The following is a 19,303-nucleotide window of genomic DNA, read 5'->3' as shown; positions in this document are numbered from 1 at the left end:
TGTGGACAAACAGCTTTTGAAAAAAAATATAAAAATTTTCATGAAATATCATTGATGTGGTTGTAATATTTTGTTTGGCAGGAAAAAAACCATTTTTTTTAATGTTTTCCGCAATTCTTTTTGAAAATGTTCTCAGGCTAACAACTACGTTTTTTTCTTTACAGAAAGCCAGGGTTTTTTTTAAAATGTTAAAATAACATTGTCTGATATCAGGGAAAGAATGAAAAAAAATCTGCAAAAATTTAAAAACACAAAAGCAAAAATGGGTTAATTTAGAACTCATTGCAATGAAAACAACTTAGAAATTACATTTTCCCCCAACGAAACTATTTTAATCTTTTTTACTAGCTGTAGTCCTAGTGCACTGCGCTAGGTAAGTGTGTATGATGATGTCTGCCCGCTAGTGGCTGGTGCATAAGGAAAAGAGCTTTACTGTCAGCTCCAGATAAATGTTCATTATGCCAGGCCTATAATGCTATGTAAGAGCTAAGTATAATTATTATAACTGCCTCTCTGATTGGCTACACGGCCCTAATTTTCATCTCAGACAACCAGTAGGAGTACTTGTACCCTTTGCCTGAAAACCAGTTCACCCCATCAGCATAGCTTTCATGGGCTCCACTCAGGAATAATCCGTTCAGGTTGGACCTATGACAATGTTTGTACCACCAGGCCCCTTTAAAGGTTATAGCACAGTTAGTTATAGAGAAGTCGTTGTCTCTGTCTTGGGTTGTAAACATCATGCCGTTGTGGTCAGTTAAGGAATCCCCTGTAGAAACAATTGGGTTTATTTATTACATGTTTTTACAGAGACCAGGTGGGTGAGATAATCTCTTATTGTTTATTTTTTACATTTTATAATTCAGTTCTCCCTTCACCACTCAGCAGAACTCTCCCTCCGGTGCAGGAGAGAGACTGCAGTTCTACTTCCAGTGAGGAACATTTTTCATCAGGCCATATTTTGATCTCAGTTACACAACTATAGATCCAGAATAACTTATTGCAGTCAATGTGCTCAGTCCTTCGGTGTCCTGAAGTCAGTTTGCAACATTGTGGTGGTATAATGTGAGCCCACTGTGCTCCTAAACTAAGAGCTTAGCTGGGAGCCTGCTGAGGGTTCAGGATCATAGAATCACAGAATCATAGAAATGTCGGTCTGGAAGGGACCTTGAGAAGTCATCGAGTCCAACACCCCAGGCTGAGGAAGCGCCAAGTAAATCTAGACCGTCCCTGCCAGGTGTTTCCCCAACCTATCGTTAAAAACTTCCAGTGAGGCAGATTTCACAACCTCTGTTAGAAGCCTATTCCAGAGCTTAACTACCCTTATACTTAGAAACTTAATTCTAATTCTCATTTAGATCTCTCTACCACAGATTAAGTCCATAACTTCTTGTCCTACCTTCAGAGGACATAGAGAACAATTGATCACAGTCCTCTTTATAACAGCCCTTAACATATTTGAAAACCATTACCAGATTCCCCCCTCAGTCTTCTTTTCTCAAGACTACACATCACTAGTTTTTTAACTTTTCCTCATAGGTCAGGTTTTCTAAACCTTTTATCATTTTTCTTGCTCTCCTCTGAACTCTCTTCAATTTGTCCACATTTTTCCTAAAGTGTGGTGCCCGGAAATGGACACTGTTCTCTGGCTGAGGCCTCACCAGTGCTGAGTAGAGCAGGACAATTACCTACTGTTTCCTAAATGCCACAGTCTTGTAAACACACCCAGAATGGTATTAGCTTTTTGTGCAACTGCATCACATTGTTGACTCATATTCAATTTGCGATCCACTCTAAATCCCAGTTCTTTTTCAGCAGTACTGCCACCAAGCCAGTGATTCTCCACTCTGAAGTTGTGCATTTGATTTGTCCTTCCTAAGTGAATCACTTTGCACTTGTCTTTACTGAATTTCATCTTGTTGAATTCACACCAATTCTCCAATTTGCCAAGGTCATTTTGTATTCTAATCCTGTCCTCCAAAATGCTTACAACCTCTCCCAGCTTTGTGCCATCTGCAGATTTTATAAGCATATGCTCCACTCAATTATCCAACTCATTAATGAAAATATTGACTACTACCGGACCCAGGACTGACCCCTGCAGAACCCCATTAGATACACGCTCCCAGTTTGACAGCATACCATTGATAACTACTCTCTGAGCACTGTCTTTCAACCAGTTATGCTTCCATTTTATGGTAATTTCATCCAGACTACATTTCCCTAGCTTGCTTATTCCAAATGTCATGTGGGATTTTGTCAAAAGTGTTACTAAAATCAAAATATGTCACATCTACTGCTTCCCCCTCATCCGCTAAGCCAATAACCTTGTCAGGAAGGGAATTAAATCTAAACGGGCTGATCCCCCTGGTTAATTCCTCCACAAAATGGTGTCCCCATTACATTCCAAGGACCTATCAGAAATATTGTGTTTTTCTGCATTATTTTTCTAACAAACATCTCGGTAGTTAAAGTTCCCCATTACCATAATACACCTGTACCAAGAGGTCACTTCAATTTTTTACCCTTTTTCTCTTTACCCAGAGACTATCAACTGGTCTGCTTCTCGCCTCCTCCTGGAGCAGAGAACAAGTGTATATACTCTAGCTGTATAATTCAACACCTCCTCCCTTTTTATCCTGCCTGTCCCTCCTAAACAAGCTATATGCCACTATACCAACATTCTAGTAATGAGACTTATCCCACCCAGTTTCTGTGATGCCTCTTAAGTAGTAATTCTACTATTATACTAATCCTTCCAGCTCTTCCTATTTATTCCCCATCCGCCTGAAATTTACATACAGGGATCTCAGATACTGAGCAGATTCCTTGACTGATTTCCCGTTTCTTCCTTCTCTGACCCTACATGCCCCCCACAGATCTAGCCCTCTGTTAAGGTGGCCCTTTTTTATGCTTAGTTGTTGGCTTTTGTCACCTGGACTTTTAAATCTAGTTAAAAGCCTTTCTCCCTACTTGCCTTGTCAGTGTGCCTAAGCAATCCTGCAGTGATGTGTAGCAGGCTCTGCATGCCACAGAATATTCCTGTCTCTGGTATCCGGAAGTCCAGATGCATAGTTTGCATGAAATGGGGCATATGTACCTACCCAGTGGCTTGTACCAATCCTGATGTGCCTACTTAGTTTAATTCAGATATTTCTACCAGGCATTAAAGCTAATGTAGAAAAGCAACCAGCATGAGGTAGAATATCCATATTATACTATATGTTTTATTGTCACTAGACCTTGTATTCCTCCTATAAAACTTTAGTTGCAGAATAACTGATGTTTCCTGAAAGAGATCACTTCCACAGATCACCTCGCCTTTGCTTCTGCCATAGAATATTCTGCATCACATTTTTCCATCTGCCACAAGGGTAAAGGACGAGATCAGAACCTACCTGCAGTGCCATTAACAAACTTTCCAAGGATCAGCTTGTATCTCTCAGACTCCCCTGCAATTTTGAATGATCTGTAGGTAGCAAATTGATAGTTGAAGTCAAAATCTCTGAGATCGATGCGAAGCTCGTTGGCTCCTTTAGAAAACAATTTGAAAGCAAAATGTTCAGCACCTTCCATTAGTGTTTATTACTATTAATGTTTGTTTTTATAGCAGGAGCCTCTAGAGGTCCAAATCACGAATCAGGCTCCATTATGTTGGGACCATTATGATAATCTAGTCTGAATTGCCTGCATTATACACATCACAGAGTTTCACCCACTGATTCTTGCATCAAGCCAATATCTTCATATCGACCTTTATCAATTCAATTTCCACCAGCCAACCTAACCTCCCTATTAAAAACCTGCTCCACGTTATGCTTTGCTAAGATAGTTGAGAATCTATAACCTCATCCAGGTTGTAGCATCCCTTATTGCTGTACTGTGGGCAAACCACCAGAGGACCAAACGCTGCTCCATGAATCATGACTGGAGCCAGCCCAGCTACCACAGCGTTAGTGGTTTTAATAGCTTTGTGTGGCAGGGCTGTAAGGAACAGGAAGGGGTATCTGGAGCTGAAGTGTTACCTCTACTGATGATACAACTCTATACCCTGTAACCATGGTTAAAGTGTGGGAACAAAGCTTGGTGGAGAAGGTTGCTGTAAGGAAAAGAATGCATCAGTGATGTCTTTACCAAGGGATGTTAGCAGGTGGATATTGTCGTTCCCCAGCCAGAATTCTGACAACTGGCTGCCAAAACCTCTTTTGTATGAATTCCAGTCACGGTAAAAATCCACAGAACCATCCACCCGTCTCTGGAATACCTGCAGGGAAACAGGAGGTTCTTAGCTGGGAAATCCCACAGTGGTTTCCACCCTTCGAAGAGCAGGAGGCCAGAAACTCTGAGACTGTAAATCACTGGATGAGATTTAACATGGTCAGATCTATTTCAGCCTCAGGTGACGGTCACAGATGGAGGCTTGTCTCACCGGATCATATTAAATCTTGGCACCAACAGCACTAGATTAAAGGATCACATGGTTCAAAATCTGTAACACTGGTCTGGCAATCAGGAGGCCTGGGTTCTATACCCAGTTCTGCCACTTGGGCAAGTCACATCACCTCTGCTTTCTGTGCAGCCCTTTCTCTGCCTTGTCCATGGAGACTGTGAGCTGTAAGGGACAGGGGCTGTCTCTCAGGGTGTGTGTTCAGCACCCAGCACAATGGGACCCTGATCTTCATTAGATTATCTAAGCACTACCGGGATATAAATAAGCAGAATAATAAATTGGAAAGGTTAAATGTGAGGTACATACAGGGTTCAACTCCTCAGCTCCCAAGAATGCTCTCTCCTCTAAAACTCAGGGACTGCCTGAGTGATAGAGCAGCTGAGGCAACGGGCCTGTGACAGAAGTGGAAGGAAGAAGGAATTCTGGTTCCAGAGTCTGGGAGCTATTGAGGGGGCTCTGAGAGCCTGACAGAGAATAGCCAGGAGAAGGGAAACCTGATTAACTGTGTCAGATCAGTGACAAAAGTCCCCTCAGATGGGGTCTTTTAGATTCTAAATCTCCGGGTTCCCTCCATGAAACCCACTGTGTTCACAACCAAGGTGTCTCCACAACCGAGGAGTAGAAGGCCTCATAGGTGCCAACTTTCCCCAGCACCGGTGGGTGCTTGTGCCCTCCTGCCCCCTTGACCCCACTCTTTCCCTGCCCCTGCCCCGAGCCCATCCAACTCCTTCCCCAAATTCCCCACCTCAACTCCGCCCCCTCCCTGCCCCATTGGACCCATTCCTCAAATCCCCAGCCCAGCCCCGTCTCTTCCCCGAGCATGCCACGTTCCCCCTTCCCCCACTCCCAGCCACGCGAAACAGCTATTTTGTGGTGCAAGTGCTGGGAGCTAGGGGGGAAAAGTAGGCATGCGGCATGCTCAGGGGAGGAGGCGGAGGCAGAGCAGAGGTAAGCTGGGCAGGGAGTTGCCAGTGGGTGCTGAGCACCCACCAAATTATTCCCCATGGGTGCTCCAGCCCCAGAGCACCCATGGGCTCGGTGCCTGTGGGCTCAGGAAGTGTCTGTGTTTTTGTTCAGCTAACCATGGTGAGCTAACAGCTTCAGAGTTTCCATCTTCATGTCTTTCTACTAGCTACAACCCACTGGTTAAGGACCACCGTCCATTCTTGGGACAAAAAACTGTTGTTCAAGAAAAAATATCCAGTGAGTTTCATTATGCTCTGTTCTTACAATCCATCCTCCACCATCTGTGTCCATGTCACACAGCACGGTCATGGCGTTACAGTCACGGGGGTAGATGGTGTACCAGTCGCTCAGGATGTTGCCTCTGGCTAACAGCTCCTTGCAGTTCTTTGCTCCTGGTCAAAAGAAGAATTGAAATATGTAAATGTATTAACTCTCCTTGGAGCAGGGATTCGTGGGCTGCTTTATGTTGCACCAAGGGCCAGATCAATCTGCAGAATCAGGTAACTGGAAAAGAATCTTTGAGTCATCTCCTCTCCTCCCCACTGTAGTGTTTGGGAATTGGGAACTAGCCCTTTCAATAGTTTGTTGTCCCTCTGTGTTCTATCTTTGGAAACCTACGACAGCAGCAGCGTAGGTACCCATCTAGGCTTTTCAGGCTCTCTGTAGTTAGCAAACCAAATTATTTAGACTCCAATGTGCCAGTGTGGTTGTATGAAGTTTATTTGAAGAAGGAAAAGATACAACCACCTGCCCAGCCCTGTGTTCTGTGTGAGACCAGCTCATCCTGAACAGAGGATTGGCTCAAAGCATCTTGAAAACTCATGGAAACTGACATGTGCACAAAGATTTGTACTGCAAGTTCCTATGCAGCATTTTGAAATCCCTCTGTGAGTCAGAGGGGCTTCCAGTCATTATGTGACTGGGTGAGCACTCACCCCAAAAGAATATCAGATACTCACAGGAATACTCACATCAAACAGTTTGCAAGCGAACCCATCGACTGAAATGTATTTCCACAAAAGATTCACTGGCCACCTAAACCCCTTCATTTTAAAAGATCAACGTCTCTGTGCTTATAGTTTGAGAACAGCAAATTGGGTACATCACAGATTTTTTTGTAATTTGTCTGTCTCTAATGGGTTTTCATGTTTGGGTCTCTGGATGGAATGAGATGACACTTAGTGGTCATAAGAAACTCTCACCTTTCTTACACTGCATGTTCTCCAGCACTTCCTCTCCTAGTCATGAAAAGAAACAAAATAGAAAGTGAAATGGAACTAGAAAATGTTCTACTGTCTTTTAAATTATGTAATTGGCCAACAGTGACAGCTGGGATAGCAAAGTACTAGTTATCTTGAAAATGCTCTAGACAGGTTTTATTTGTGAAAATCCAAGTGCTAATGGATTCACACACATCTTTCATCTGAGTCTTCCAGCTTGAGCCATTGAGATGGCTCTCATTATGTAGACAACACTATTTTGTAACCCTCTCATGAGGCTCCTACTTGCATGGCTAAGAATTGGTCCTTAATAGACTAAATTAATTGCTGGTCAGTACATAGAAGCAATGTCCACAAAGTCAGGGGAGTTGCATATGCTTACATTAGCTGTGAATTTGACTCAATATTTTTTTTTAAAAAAAATTCCAAGTGACAATGGGAGAATATCAGTTAAACAAAGTACTGGTAGAAAAAGGGTCATTCCTTTAACTGGACATTTAAACAAGATCCATTGTTTTGTGATTCGTTCTCCGCACTCCCAGTATATTGGAAATATAAAGAGAGGTAGGAGAAAGTAACCTTTTTTGGGATACACATCCAGATCTACAGATTTCACTTACATTTCAGCTGTTCTCTCTAATACCAAAGGTCATCTGGCTAGCATTGTTCCAGATGTCACAACACATGGATGGCCACCTGTTTTTGTAGATGGGGCTATTTCTTTCTTTGTAAAGCCCAAATCTTACAGGGGAATCAGTGGGCTTGATATTGTGGACATGGTAACTATTCACGAAGCAAGCTTCTTAAACCACTTAATTTTTAGTGCTGCAGAAATAAAACTGAAAGGATGTGCTCAGAATAAAGGAGAATGCAGAGGATCTCACCAGGTATTCCAGGGGGTCCAGGGTCTCCCAGGTCTCCTTTACTTCCTAAAATAAGAACTCAGAATAAAATCTTTGTTTTGCCTAGAGATCACCTACATAATTCAAGATCTCACTACAGCGATCGTTTGGGTTTAATTATGTAGGGGGCTAGTTCAAGGCCTATCCACCACCTACACTCTGCACAATCTGTTAAAGTTGGTGTTTTCTGGGACTTAAGTGATGCATTTACAATGTTGCCAACAATCATGAGTCCCATGATAACTATTGTTTTCCTTAAAGCCCAAGCTCCTGGGGTCAAATGGATGTGACATGATTTCAGCCTTCAGTCTTAAAGAAAAAGTAAATTTCTACCCCTCGAGGCTTTGGAGAAAGCTTCAAAATGTGACCCCAGTGCACCCTAAAGGTTCAAAAAGCAGAAGGCAATAAAAGAGTATCACGTCTATTATTTTTACATAAACTCATGATTCTAAAACCAATCTCCTGATTTTTGATGAACCTGACTAAAGATTTTCAGCGATTTGGGGCTGGCAGTACTGCATTTATCTTGTCTTGTCTTCTGCATTTGCTGAATTTCACCCTTACACTGTGTCTATACTGCAGTTGAGACCTATTCCCTGTGGCTACATAGAACATTATGACATATCAGACATTATAATTAGAGCTGGGTGAAATTTTTCCAGTTAATATTTTATTCACCGAAAAATGCAGTTTCGGCTCTCAAACAGTTCATGAATTTGGGTCACATCTGTTAAATACATTCAGCCAAGTAAAAGATTTTTCTACATACTCCTAAAGTTTTGTTTCAACATTTATGAAATGTTCAAACACTTTGTTTTGTCATTTGGCTATTAAACAAAAACACTTCTTGTTTAACTGGAACCAATTTCATTTCAGCTTCTGTTGGCAAGAAGCTGGAAGGAAAAATTGTACAATGAAACAGGGTGGCAGGGGGGATTGTTGCTCCCAATTTTTCTATCACCGTGAATAGCGTCATAAAGTGCTCTACTCTGCAGTGAGAAGAATCATTTGAAGTCTCTCACCTTTCAGTCCCTGGGGGCCCGCAGCACCTGTTTGTCCTGAATGAACAAAAAATAAGACAGTAAAGACTGATCAGAGATACCGAGATCTTGACAGTGGATCAGATCTGAAGTTCTGTTGCAATAATAAACCCTTTATTGTCAAATATAGAGTGAAGGGAAGCTATGGTGGTTTTGGAGCCCAGATACTATAGGAACTGGTATTTTATAACTAGCTCTATTTTGTATTTGATTAAAAACTTCTTTCCTGTTCTTAAGTCACCTGTAGGAAAACACAGTTCTTTGCCCTTTGTCACTTTACCTTTTGGGCCAGTTTTCCCCACCTTTCCAGAGATCCCCTGAGGTCCCTGTTGTCCTGAAAACACAGAAAAGTAACTGTATATTTTTCAAGGTATTGTAAGTACTGAATACATAATCCCCATCCACCACCCCAACCTGGAATTACAATATCCCATTTGTGTCAAAATTCAAATAATGTATCTGCATCTGGTTCCCTGAGTCCCTGATCTCTAAGGTCACACAGTGAGCCAGTGAGAGAGATGGGGAAAACACCAGAGGATTTGGTTGCCAGTCTGATACCCCAAAGGCAATGGACCATATTTCAGAGCTTCAAGCTCCAATGCCTCACCACTGGACATGGGGGATTGGCCATCTGAATTGGGCAGAGTTTCCTCATATCGGGATCAAGGGGAATCTCCAAAGTCTGAGCATATTACAAAAGTAATTACCATCCAAGGCTGATTCTTATTCAGTACCTGTATGTCCTGCAATTCCTTGGTCTCCTCTGGGCCCTACAGCACCCGGAATTCCAGGGCAGCCTTGGAGAATGATGAGTTTCTCGGTACTGTTGAGACCCACTACCCTCACCACTGGGGAAAGAAATGATCCATAAACAATGATTGTCAGGTTCTCAGGATTGGAAATGTTGCAGAAATCCAGATGGATAAACCCAGCAAATAGCCTACACAGTTCCTGCATTTTCTTTTCTCTATTAGCAATGATAGCCAACATTTTCTTCGGTTTTATGCATTTCAGACACAATGCTCTAATATGAAAAGTTGGGGGTTATTTCTATTAGTCTTTGTTTTCAGTTATATTGAAAACAAAAGTTAAAAATAAGTTAATTAAATTTTTGTATTTAAAATAAATCACTTCAGGGTTAATTTTGATGTAGACATCCCTCTGCCGTGTTTGCAACCCGACCATTGCAGCATAACAAAATTAACTATAGAGAAACAAAAGTGACACTGACTAGTCGGTTCTCATTGTGCAAGTGAAATGAAATGCAGAGGAAAAACAAATAGCTGCCATTCAGTGAAGAAATTGTCCAAAAGTAAATTAATTTAAAAAACAGTTGCTGTTAGAAGCTCAGGAAATACATTTTAAAGAACTAAATATGTTTTTTAACCTAACAGCGCCCTCCCTATATTACACACATTGTGAGATTTAAAATTATTAATAAGCACATCAGTGGAGAAAAATAGGGACACACCTGTCAACTCCATTGAGCTCTATTGATGTGGAAATTTTTGAGGTAAACAAAATGGAGACATGGTTTATATTTCCTCTGATATAGGAATTTTGCCTCCCAATTTGGAACTTTTTGGGTAGAAATTGTACATAGCAAATGATTTAAAAATGATCATGAATGTAAGTAAAGGAAATGTGAAAAGAAATACTGCTCTGAAATAATACTAAGATAAAACTTCTAATGCTGCTGGATTCTCAACCCAAAGCGCAGAAATCAATGTGTTGACACAGAAAGTGTTGTATAGTGGATTTGTGGTGATAGATACACAACAGTTGCGATTTTTCAAATAATCATCTTAATCTGGTCAACGTGAATTTTAAAAAGCAGAGGGATCTGAAATCATAGGCTCACTCTGAGCTTTGAAGATTGAGATTTAATTTTCCAGAATTTAGGTCATCTGCCTGTGTGGATCGGTCAGCTGCCAGATTAGAAATGCTTTGGCCCCAGTATGTAGAGGAGATGGGAGCTATAGACAGAGAGATTCCAGCAGCAGCGTTGAGAGGTTAGAAGACAGTAAATGAACATAAAGGAGAGGAGGTCAAGTCAAATTCTGAAGAATCTCAGTGAAGACAAGACACAACATTTTCACAACATTATTTGCAAAAACTGTGTCCTATTTTTTGAACACTTCTAGTCTGTGACGGGCACTTCTGCAATAGAGAGTAATTTCTACAAAGGAATTTTGTACAGAGAAGCTGTTCTTCTTATTATTTAAAAAGCACCATAAGCAGGCAAAGCACTTTATAGACATGTAGGACAAGAAACATTCCTGAACAGTTCCCAGTTCCCCAGGGTAGGGCAAGAACCACACTATGAAACGCAGTTGGGAACAGGATTGTTTTTCACTCACCTGGGCAGGTGTCCTGAGCCTGACAAACCGCTGCTGCTAGACAGAGTAAAGAGAGGAGGGTTTGCTGGGCAGCTCTCCCCATGGCTAGTGCTGGTCTCTGCAACAGCAGCTCCACTTGTCTTCTCCTCACCTCCTCCTCTACTTTAGTATTTCAGTCCCTGTAAGCCTTTTATATGCAATAACGAAGAGCCTGCAGCAAATAAAGCTCTCTGCCTCCGGCATCTCAGCGCCTCCTTCCCACTCTCCACATTCCAGCAGTTTCCACTGAGATATTTATGCTGCAGCGGTCACAACCATAGCTGATCAAATGGCCTGATAGAACATGGTCAGTACTGGACTAGCAGCCATTGCTTCCCCAGCAGAGCGAACACAGTATCGTGCAATGATAATTATTGAACAGAACCGGTCTGAACCTTTGTTCACAAAGTTGAGTCATGTGAATGTGTCTTCTGAAATATTAAAATACGGTGCCAAATAATGAGGCCAAGCTGACTTTCTCCATCCCTTCAAAGCCTCCTGTTGGCTTCAGTGGGAACTTTTGGGTGAACACGGAGAGCAGGATTGGGTGAATTTACTAGCCAACTGCTCTGTTATTATTATTTGTATGACAGTAGCCACAGGAGACCTTGTGTCAGATTGGATCCCTCTGTGCTGAATGCTGTGCAAACCCATAGTAAGAGACAGTAGTAGAGGGATAGGTTCCAAGACCAGAAGTGACTGTTGTGATCATCTAGTCTGACGTTAGCCTACTGTATAACACAGGCCACAGTACTTCCAAAAATAATTCCTAGGGCAGAGCTTTTAGAAAAACATCCAATCTAGATTTTAAAATGGTCAGTGATGGAGAATCCACGACTACCCTTGGGAAATGGCTCCAGTGGTTAATCACGCTCACCATTAAATATTTACAACTTCATTTCCAGTCTGAACGTGTCCAGCTTCACCTTCCAGCCATCTCTTTCCCAAACACCTTACAATCTAAATAGCCAAGACAAGTGAAGTGTGGAAGAAAATAATTATTATCCCGATTTTTTTCAGTGCTCTGTGTGTCTATGTCATAGAAATGATAAATAGCAATGATGCATGCCCAGGCCATATCTGCTCATATACCACAGCTGCATTTTTCTATATTTACATGTGATTTTTCAGTGACTGCTGCACGGCAGATGCTATTGATGGCAGATCATTGCCGAGGTTCATTTCTTTATGCACATGTGTGTTGTATGATTCCAGTCCGTACAGCAAGAAGGCAGCTGCTGTTCTGCCTCTGTGCAAAGGACATTTCCTCTCTTTACACTAGGGAAGCGTGATGACACTTCCAAATGTGGTATTGTGGTTTGTAATTGGAATCAGAGACTCAAAGTTGCAAAAGAGACTTTTGTAAGATATGGGTCTCACTTTGGATAAAGCAGTAAGTCTGTGTCCGGCAGCAGAAATCATTCAACAAAATAGAAATTATGGAAGGAAAGCAGAAAACCACCTCATTGGATAGAGTGACAAGAGAGACAAAAAACTGGCCAGCAGTCAGTCAGTACAAAACAAACAACATAGAGATGCATGAAAAATGCAAAGCACAAGAGTTTGTAAAAGCTTCAAGGATTGCTCATGATGTGGACAAAAATGACAATGCTCAGCTTGTGGTAAGTGCTGCAATACAGTAACTCCTCTCTTAACATTGTAGTTTTGTTCCTGAAGACACTAATGGGACTCTTGTAACCTACAAATTGTGCACTGATGCTCAGGCCAAAGTTGTTTCAGGTATGACTTTTGTAAGCAGTGTCATGATAAGCTCTACACTGACATCTGGTGGAAAGAATTTCAGAGAGTATATTTGCATAGGCACCCCTACCCTATCCCAGACTGCTGAGCGGTGGGACTGCTTGGTGACAAATGACTCACCCTCAGTTGGGTGGTACTTGCTAGACAAGGGACATGGGTTCCAAAACCCAGAGAATTGAGAGAGGCTGGGGACAGGTATCTGTGCCTGGTGGTGCAGTGTCCTTGTGAAGCCAGAAGCACCGGTTGCACCCCCTCCTCTCTCCACTGTAGAATATCAGAGATGATTTTTTTTATTCCCTCAAAAATCTAAATACAGGTTACTGAGCTAAAATCACTTTGGCTAATGGTGCACTAGCACTGGGGCTCCCCTACTATGAACTGGAATCACTAAAGAGCTAAAAATCACTAAAAAGCTGAAATTATTGAGCTGAGAGCACTGAGTACTGTGCTAACTAGTGGGGAGCCCAGAGCTATACTGTGGAACAGAACTGCTGGTGGAGTGGAGCAGTTTGTGTGGATGGCTGGAGCGGATCACGGGACAGCTGGTGGAGCAGAGCGGACTAGCTGTAAGACGGGTGAAACGGCCCACAGAGCGCACTGAGCCGAGCAGTTTGCAGGGACAACTGGAGCAGCCCACAGTACAGCTGGTGGAGCAGAGCAGCTGGTGGAGCGGAGCAGTTTGTAAGGACGGCTGGAGGAGCAGAGTGGAGCGGCTGGTAAAGCGGAGCAGTTCGTGGAGAAGGTGGGAGCAGAACCCACAGAGAGGCAGGGCAGTTGGCCCCGGATCACGTAAGGTGCCCCCTTCTACCCAGGCTGGGGGGAGGGACCTCTGCAGATAAACTCTCGAACTTTGGGGGCTGCACTGACCCAGGACAGAGACTTTTGGGATTGTGGGACTTTTGGGACTGTGGGTGATTTGGGGGGTTGCTGGATTCAAGAGCCCAGGAAAGAGGACACAGCCCAATTTCCTGGGGTGGGTCTTTGCTCACGGTTGGGTCTATGAACTCTAGTTGAGGTGTTTTTCCCAATTTAGTGTTTGTTGTTTATCTCATGTATTAAACCTTTTCTGCTACACCGAGACTCTGTGCTTGCGAGAGGGGAAGCATTGCCTCTTTGAGGTGCCTAGGGATGTGTGTAAGATTTTCCCAGGTCACTGGGTGGGGTGGCATTGGGTTATTGAAACAGAACCCCTGGATACTGAACCCAAACCCTTGTTGCTGCCAACTCAGAGGGGCAGAAGGGTTACATTTTTGGGGGCTTGTCCGGGATATCCTAGGTCAGTACCCCTCGCAAGCACATTTTGAGTGATCCATTGAATTGGGAAAACCCCTAATTACCTTGTTGTTTTGATCTGTTGTATTGGGAAAAGATTAGAGTTTGTATAATGGCCCTACACTTGTTAGAGGATTGGTGCAAGGGGATGAATATTGACCCCAGGAACTGTCTTCTGATAACGGGGGTACTGGAGGCAGTCGATGAGGGCTCAATAGAACCTATCTTAAGGTCATCCACCTGTGTAAGTGCAAAATGCGTGGGCGCATTTTTGTGCGAGAAGAGGGCGCTTTTGCTGTATTGTGTGAGCTGCCCTCGGCTGTGGACCCTCTACAGGTTCCAGGCACGATAGCAGTGCATAATGGTGAGTGGAAGGTAATAACCACTGGGAGCCAGCCCTCACCAGCCCCTACTGCTGATGTAGAGTTTTTAAAAAAAATGTCAGACTTTTTGGGGAAAGAGGGAAAAACTTTGGCTGATATGCCAGGTCTGTTGGACCTTAAGCCGAAAGCCTCACAACAGGAGACTGCTCCTTCACCTGATGAGTGGGTCAAGGCTTTGGGGCAAGCATTAGGGAAGGTCATGCCTCCCCACCCCGAGTCAAGCCCCTATCGTAAACTGAGGTTGTTTTCTGGGGGTCCCACCCCAATACCTGGGGAGGAAGCATTTGAACCCTGGCTGGAGCACACCACAGAGATGCTGCAGGAGTGGGAGGTGCCTGAGGCTGAAAAGAAAAGGCGACTAGTAGAGTGTCTCAGGGGGCCAGCTCTAGATGTGATTCTCACCCTGAAGCTCGGTAACCCTGGGGTCAAGGTGAGAGACTGCCTAAAGGCCCTGGACCATGCCTTTGGGAGAACTGAGGGTTCAGAGGATGTTTATTGCAAATTCCTCAATGCCAGGCAACAAAAGGGAGAGAAGGTTTCTGCCTATGTCCAAAGATTGGAGAAATTATTACAGAGAGCCATCATGAGGGGAGCAGTAGCCGTTGAGCAAATGGACCGAACTAGATTGGCTCAGATTGTGAGAGGAATTCAATATCAGAACCCAATCCTTCTCCACCTTCGATTAAGGGAACGGCAAGATAATCCACCAAGTTACTCTCGCCTGATAAAAGAGGTCCGAGAAGAAGAAGAGAGGCAGACAGCTGGCGAGGTTTGGGAGGTGCAGCAACACCAAACGACTGGCACAACATCCACACGGACACCCAAGGCACTAATGGTGAGTCCTCAAGGGGAACTTACTCAGCGAGTGCAGGCCTTGACACAAAAAGTGACTGAACTAAAGAGTACCCTCGATTCAGCAAAGACTTCAAGGTGCATGGAACCCTCTGCTACCATGGTCCGGAGGACTACGTTTAGAACATCTGCACCCCCTCGACAGCAAGGGAAAGGACAATCCTTCTTCTGCCACCGGTGTGGCCAGAGTGGGCACATTGCTGCAAGGTGTCAGAATGCAGAGAATCCCATGCTGGTATATCAAAAGCTGAGGACCACCTGGGGAAAGTCGGGAAACGGCCCCAGGGCCTGGGAAGGGAGCCGCCTAGGCCTGCAAGATGCGGAGGCTCCCCTGGAAGGAACCATGCAGCCCGAATCCCCCCAGGATTGATAGGACCCCGAGCGGAGGTCACTGTAAAGGTTGAAGGGACAGAATGTAGAGCAGTGCTTGACACTGGATCCCAGGTGACTATCATATTCCAGTCTTTCTACCAGCAGATGCTTGGGCATCTGCCTATACGGCCCCTGACAGGGCTTGGCCTATGTGGCCTCAGCATGGATGAATACCCTTATCAGGGCTATGTCATGGTACACCTGGAATTCCCAGAAAAGATTGCTGGGTTAAGACAGGAGGTGGACACTGCTGCTTTAATATGCCCTGACCGCAAAGGAGCCTCTGATGTGTCTATGCTAATAGGGACCAACTCCAGCCTCTTTAGGATACTGGCCGATTACTGCAGATAGCAAGCAGGAGACCAATATCTGAATACCTTGGTGATACACACACACTGTGCCGAGGCTTACAGAAAAATTGAGGACACGAGAAAAGTGATGCCTGATTTGCCAGTAGGAGCACTGAGGTATGCGGGCCCGGTCCCTTTAGTGGTGCCTGCCATGTCAGAAAAGGAGGTGATTGTCAGAAGTACCTGCCTAAAAGGCAGTAAGGGAACATTAGCTGTGGTAGAGCAGCCAACCAAGGGAGGGCTCCCAGAAGAAGTGCTGGTTCTCAGTGGAGTCATAACCCTACCTGCTGAAGCCCAGGAGGAGGTGACGATACTGGTTGCTAATGAAACACGCCGTGATGTGTTTGTAAAACCAGGGCAAAAAATTGCAGACATTTTTGAGCCTGAAAATGTTGTGAAACCCCAGTGTGAAGCTGAAGTTCCAATGATAGATCCTGCGAAGTTTGACTTCGGGGACTCACCGCTGTCTGAGGACTGAAAGGATCGCCTGAGGAAGAAGCTTTGCGAGAGATCCAAGGTGTTCTCACTACATGAGTGGGACGTGGGATGTGCAAAGGGAGTGGAACACCATATCAGGCTACAAGATCCCCGACCCTTCAGGGAGAGGTCTAGGAGGATTGCCCTCTCTGAGATGAAAGACGTGCGCCATCATCTTCAAGAGCTGATCGCAAATGGTATCATCACAGAGTCACAAAGCCCCTATGCCTCACCCATTGTGGTCGTTCGTAAGAAGAGTGGAAAAATCCGGATGTGTATTGACTACCGCACCCTAAACAGGCGCACTACAGTTGATCAGTACACCATGCCTCGAGTACAAGATGCCTTGGACTGTTTGCTGGGTAGTCAGTGGTTCTCTGTGTTGGATCTTCGAAGTGAATACTACCAAATCCCTCTGGGAAAAGAGAATAAGAAAAAGACAGCCTTCATCTGCCCGTTAGGGTTCTACCAGTTCAAACGCATGCCACAAGGAATTTCTGGGGCCCCTGCCACATTTCACAATAACCCCTGGATACTGAACCCGGCCCTTGTTGCTGCCAACTCAGAGGGGCAGAAGGGTTACACTTTTAAAAGTTGGAAAAAACTCAGGGAACATGGTGAGCGAACAGGTCAAACTGAAAGCTTATAATGGGGGAACTCATTCCTACAACAGGTACATGTGTACTAGCAGTGACAGTAAAAGATCAAAGAGAATTGTTGGACTTTGAGATAGTGCAAGGGAATAAAGCACGTACATTGGATTTAAAAACAAGCCCAGCCCTTGGGCTGATACAAAGAGTGCAAGTGGGAGAGGAAGTACGGGACACATTATCCTGAACATTTGATAAAACTGTAATAGAAACAGGGGTGGAGTCAGACAGTGCACATCAGACGAATAAAAAAAGAATTGTCCAGCCTCAGACAGGAAGTGGAAAGAATTTTCTCGGGCTACAGCTAATGGTGAGACTTTACAGAGAGTATTAAGGCTATTACTGCACGGTGGCCAGGACATTATATACCATGTCCCTATTTACAGTTAGGGTGACCAGATGTCCCAATTTTATAGGGACAGTCCCGATAGTTGGTGTTTTTTCTTATATAGGCTCCTATTAGCCCCCACCCCCGTCCTGATTTTTCACACTTGCTGTCTGGTTACCCTATTTACAGTTTAAAGCAGAACTATCTATTATTGATGGTATGTTGTTTCTCTAAACCACAAGGAGTCCAGTGGCACCTTAAAGACTAAGATTTATTTGGGCATAAGCTTTTGTGGGTAAAAAACCCCACTTTTTCATGACTGTACTGGCCATAAATGAACAATCAAGGAGAAAACTGTTCAAATGTGTTAAAGTGTCAAAAATACCAACGAAACAGAAAAAAGATCCCATGTTTTTACCCAATGAACAGTTAAGAGTGTAGGATGAAGTTGGCATGGATTTATTTACCTATGCTGGTAAAAACAACATTTTGATAGTGGATTGTTATTCCCATTGGCTTCAGTGAGGTAGCTGGTCTTAATGCAGTGATCTTTTCACATAACATGAAGGATGGGGGAGGGATAGCACAGTGGTTTGGCATTGGCCTGCTAAACCAAGAGTTGTGAGTTCAGTCCCTGAGGGGGGTGTTTAGGGATCTGGGGCAAAAATCTGCCTGGGGATTAGTCCTGCTTTAAGCAGGGGGTTGGACAAAATGATCTCCTGAGGTCCCTTCCAACTCTGATATGCTATGATCTTCTGGAGGCATTATTGGTGGTACTTCTTGAGTTGCTGTTGATAGGTCACCCAGGCATCCCTAAAAGAGTGTAGGAATAACAATTGTCTTAAAGACTGGATCTTGGTATATTGCTGCAGGTCACGGTTCATGAAAACACATTGAAGCAATTTCCCAAAGAAAGCACTTGCAAAGTTTATCCTGTGCTGGATCTCACTGTCAATTTTTGCGTTTTGAGAAAGTTGGCTACCAAGGAAGCAGAAGTGCTCAACTGTCTTCAAAGTCTGCCCCTCAATGGTGGTGTGTGGTAAGTCATGTGCAAGGCCTGAAGCAGGCTGATGAAGCACTTTAGTCTTCTCAATATTGACTAAGAGTTCTAGTCTTTGGTAAGCTTGTGCAAAAAAATCCACTCTGGACGGAAGGTCATTCTCAGTCAGTGTGAGGATGGCACAGTCATCAGCATATTGAAGATCAGTAATGGATGCCCTGAAGACATCAAAGGTTAAAATGCCACCCATCCATTCTGTATTGAATGTCAACTCCACTGGGGAGGCAGTCTTTAATGAGTACCAAAATGGCTGCTAAATAGATGGAGAATGGAGTTGGGACAATAACGCATCCTTGCTTAAATCCAGTTTTGATGACGAAAGGGTCAGTCTCCAGGCCATTACAGAGAATGGTGGCAGTCATCTGATCATGAAGAATACTTAGTCCCTTCATACATTTTGGAGGACAGCCAAATCTATCCAGCATCATCCTCACTGAAGCCATTGTCACCAGCATTGAAGCAATGATCCTCATGCACCACTTGACAGTCGTACTGGGAGCAGGGGGGCCTGTCCTCCTCACGACCACCATACCACGTTCCCCATGGTCATCTCCCTCGGCCCCGGGATGCAGCAAGAACTGTTTCCATGAAGCAACAAGCCACCTGCCCGCCAGACCTTCCCAGCAGACCCAGAGCTGATTGCAGCACACCGCCTCAGGGGAAATGTGCCTGACAGTGGCAGAGCCGTCCAAGTATCATTCCCCTTCTGACACCTCCTGGAGGGGAAGCGGAGAGGGAGCTGTCATTCCAGGCCAGCTGCCCGAACCTGCTGTGTTGAATCCTCCAGGCAGACTGCATGGACCCCACCCATTCACTTCTTAATGGTTTCATGCTCTCTTGAA

General features: G+C 44.2%; 1 protein-coding gene across 1 annotated transcript; it reads right to left on the bottom strand.

Annotated features, from left to right (window-relative positions):
• Positions 1-519: 519 nt before the first annotated feature.
• LOC115636006 (ficolin-1-like) lies at positions 520-11,020 on the bottom strand. The gene is made up of 10 exons (XM_030535558.1): positions 10,939-11,020; positions 9,313-9,426; positions 8,859-8,912; positions 8,561-8,596; positions 7,521-7,565; positions 6,619-6,654; positions 5,681-5,808; positions 4,135-4,264; positions 3,399-3,533; positions 520-769 (listed from the first exon to the last, which is right to left on the bottom strand). Exons 1-10 carry the CDS (start codon positions 11,018-11,020, stop codon positions 522-524), a joined length of 1,008 nt encoding a protein of 335 aa, XP_030391418.1. The 3' UTR covers positions 520-521.
• Between the last annotated feature and the right edge of the window lie 8,283 nt (positions 11,021-19,303).

The sequence above is a fragment of the Gopherus evgoodei genome, chromosome 16, assembly GCF_007399415.2.
Source record: "Gopherus evgoodei ecotype Sinaloan lineage chromosome 16, rGopEvg1_v1.p, whole genome shotgun sequence".
Lineage (NCBI taxonomy): Eukaryota > Metazoa > Chordata > Testudines > Testudinidae > Gopherus > Gopherus evgoodei.
The sequence above is the reverse complement of the archived record's forward strand: the minus strand, read 5'-3'. Positions and strand labels throughout refer to the sequence as shown.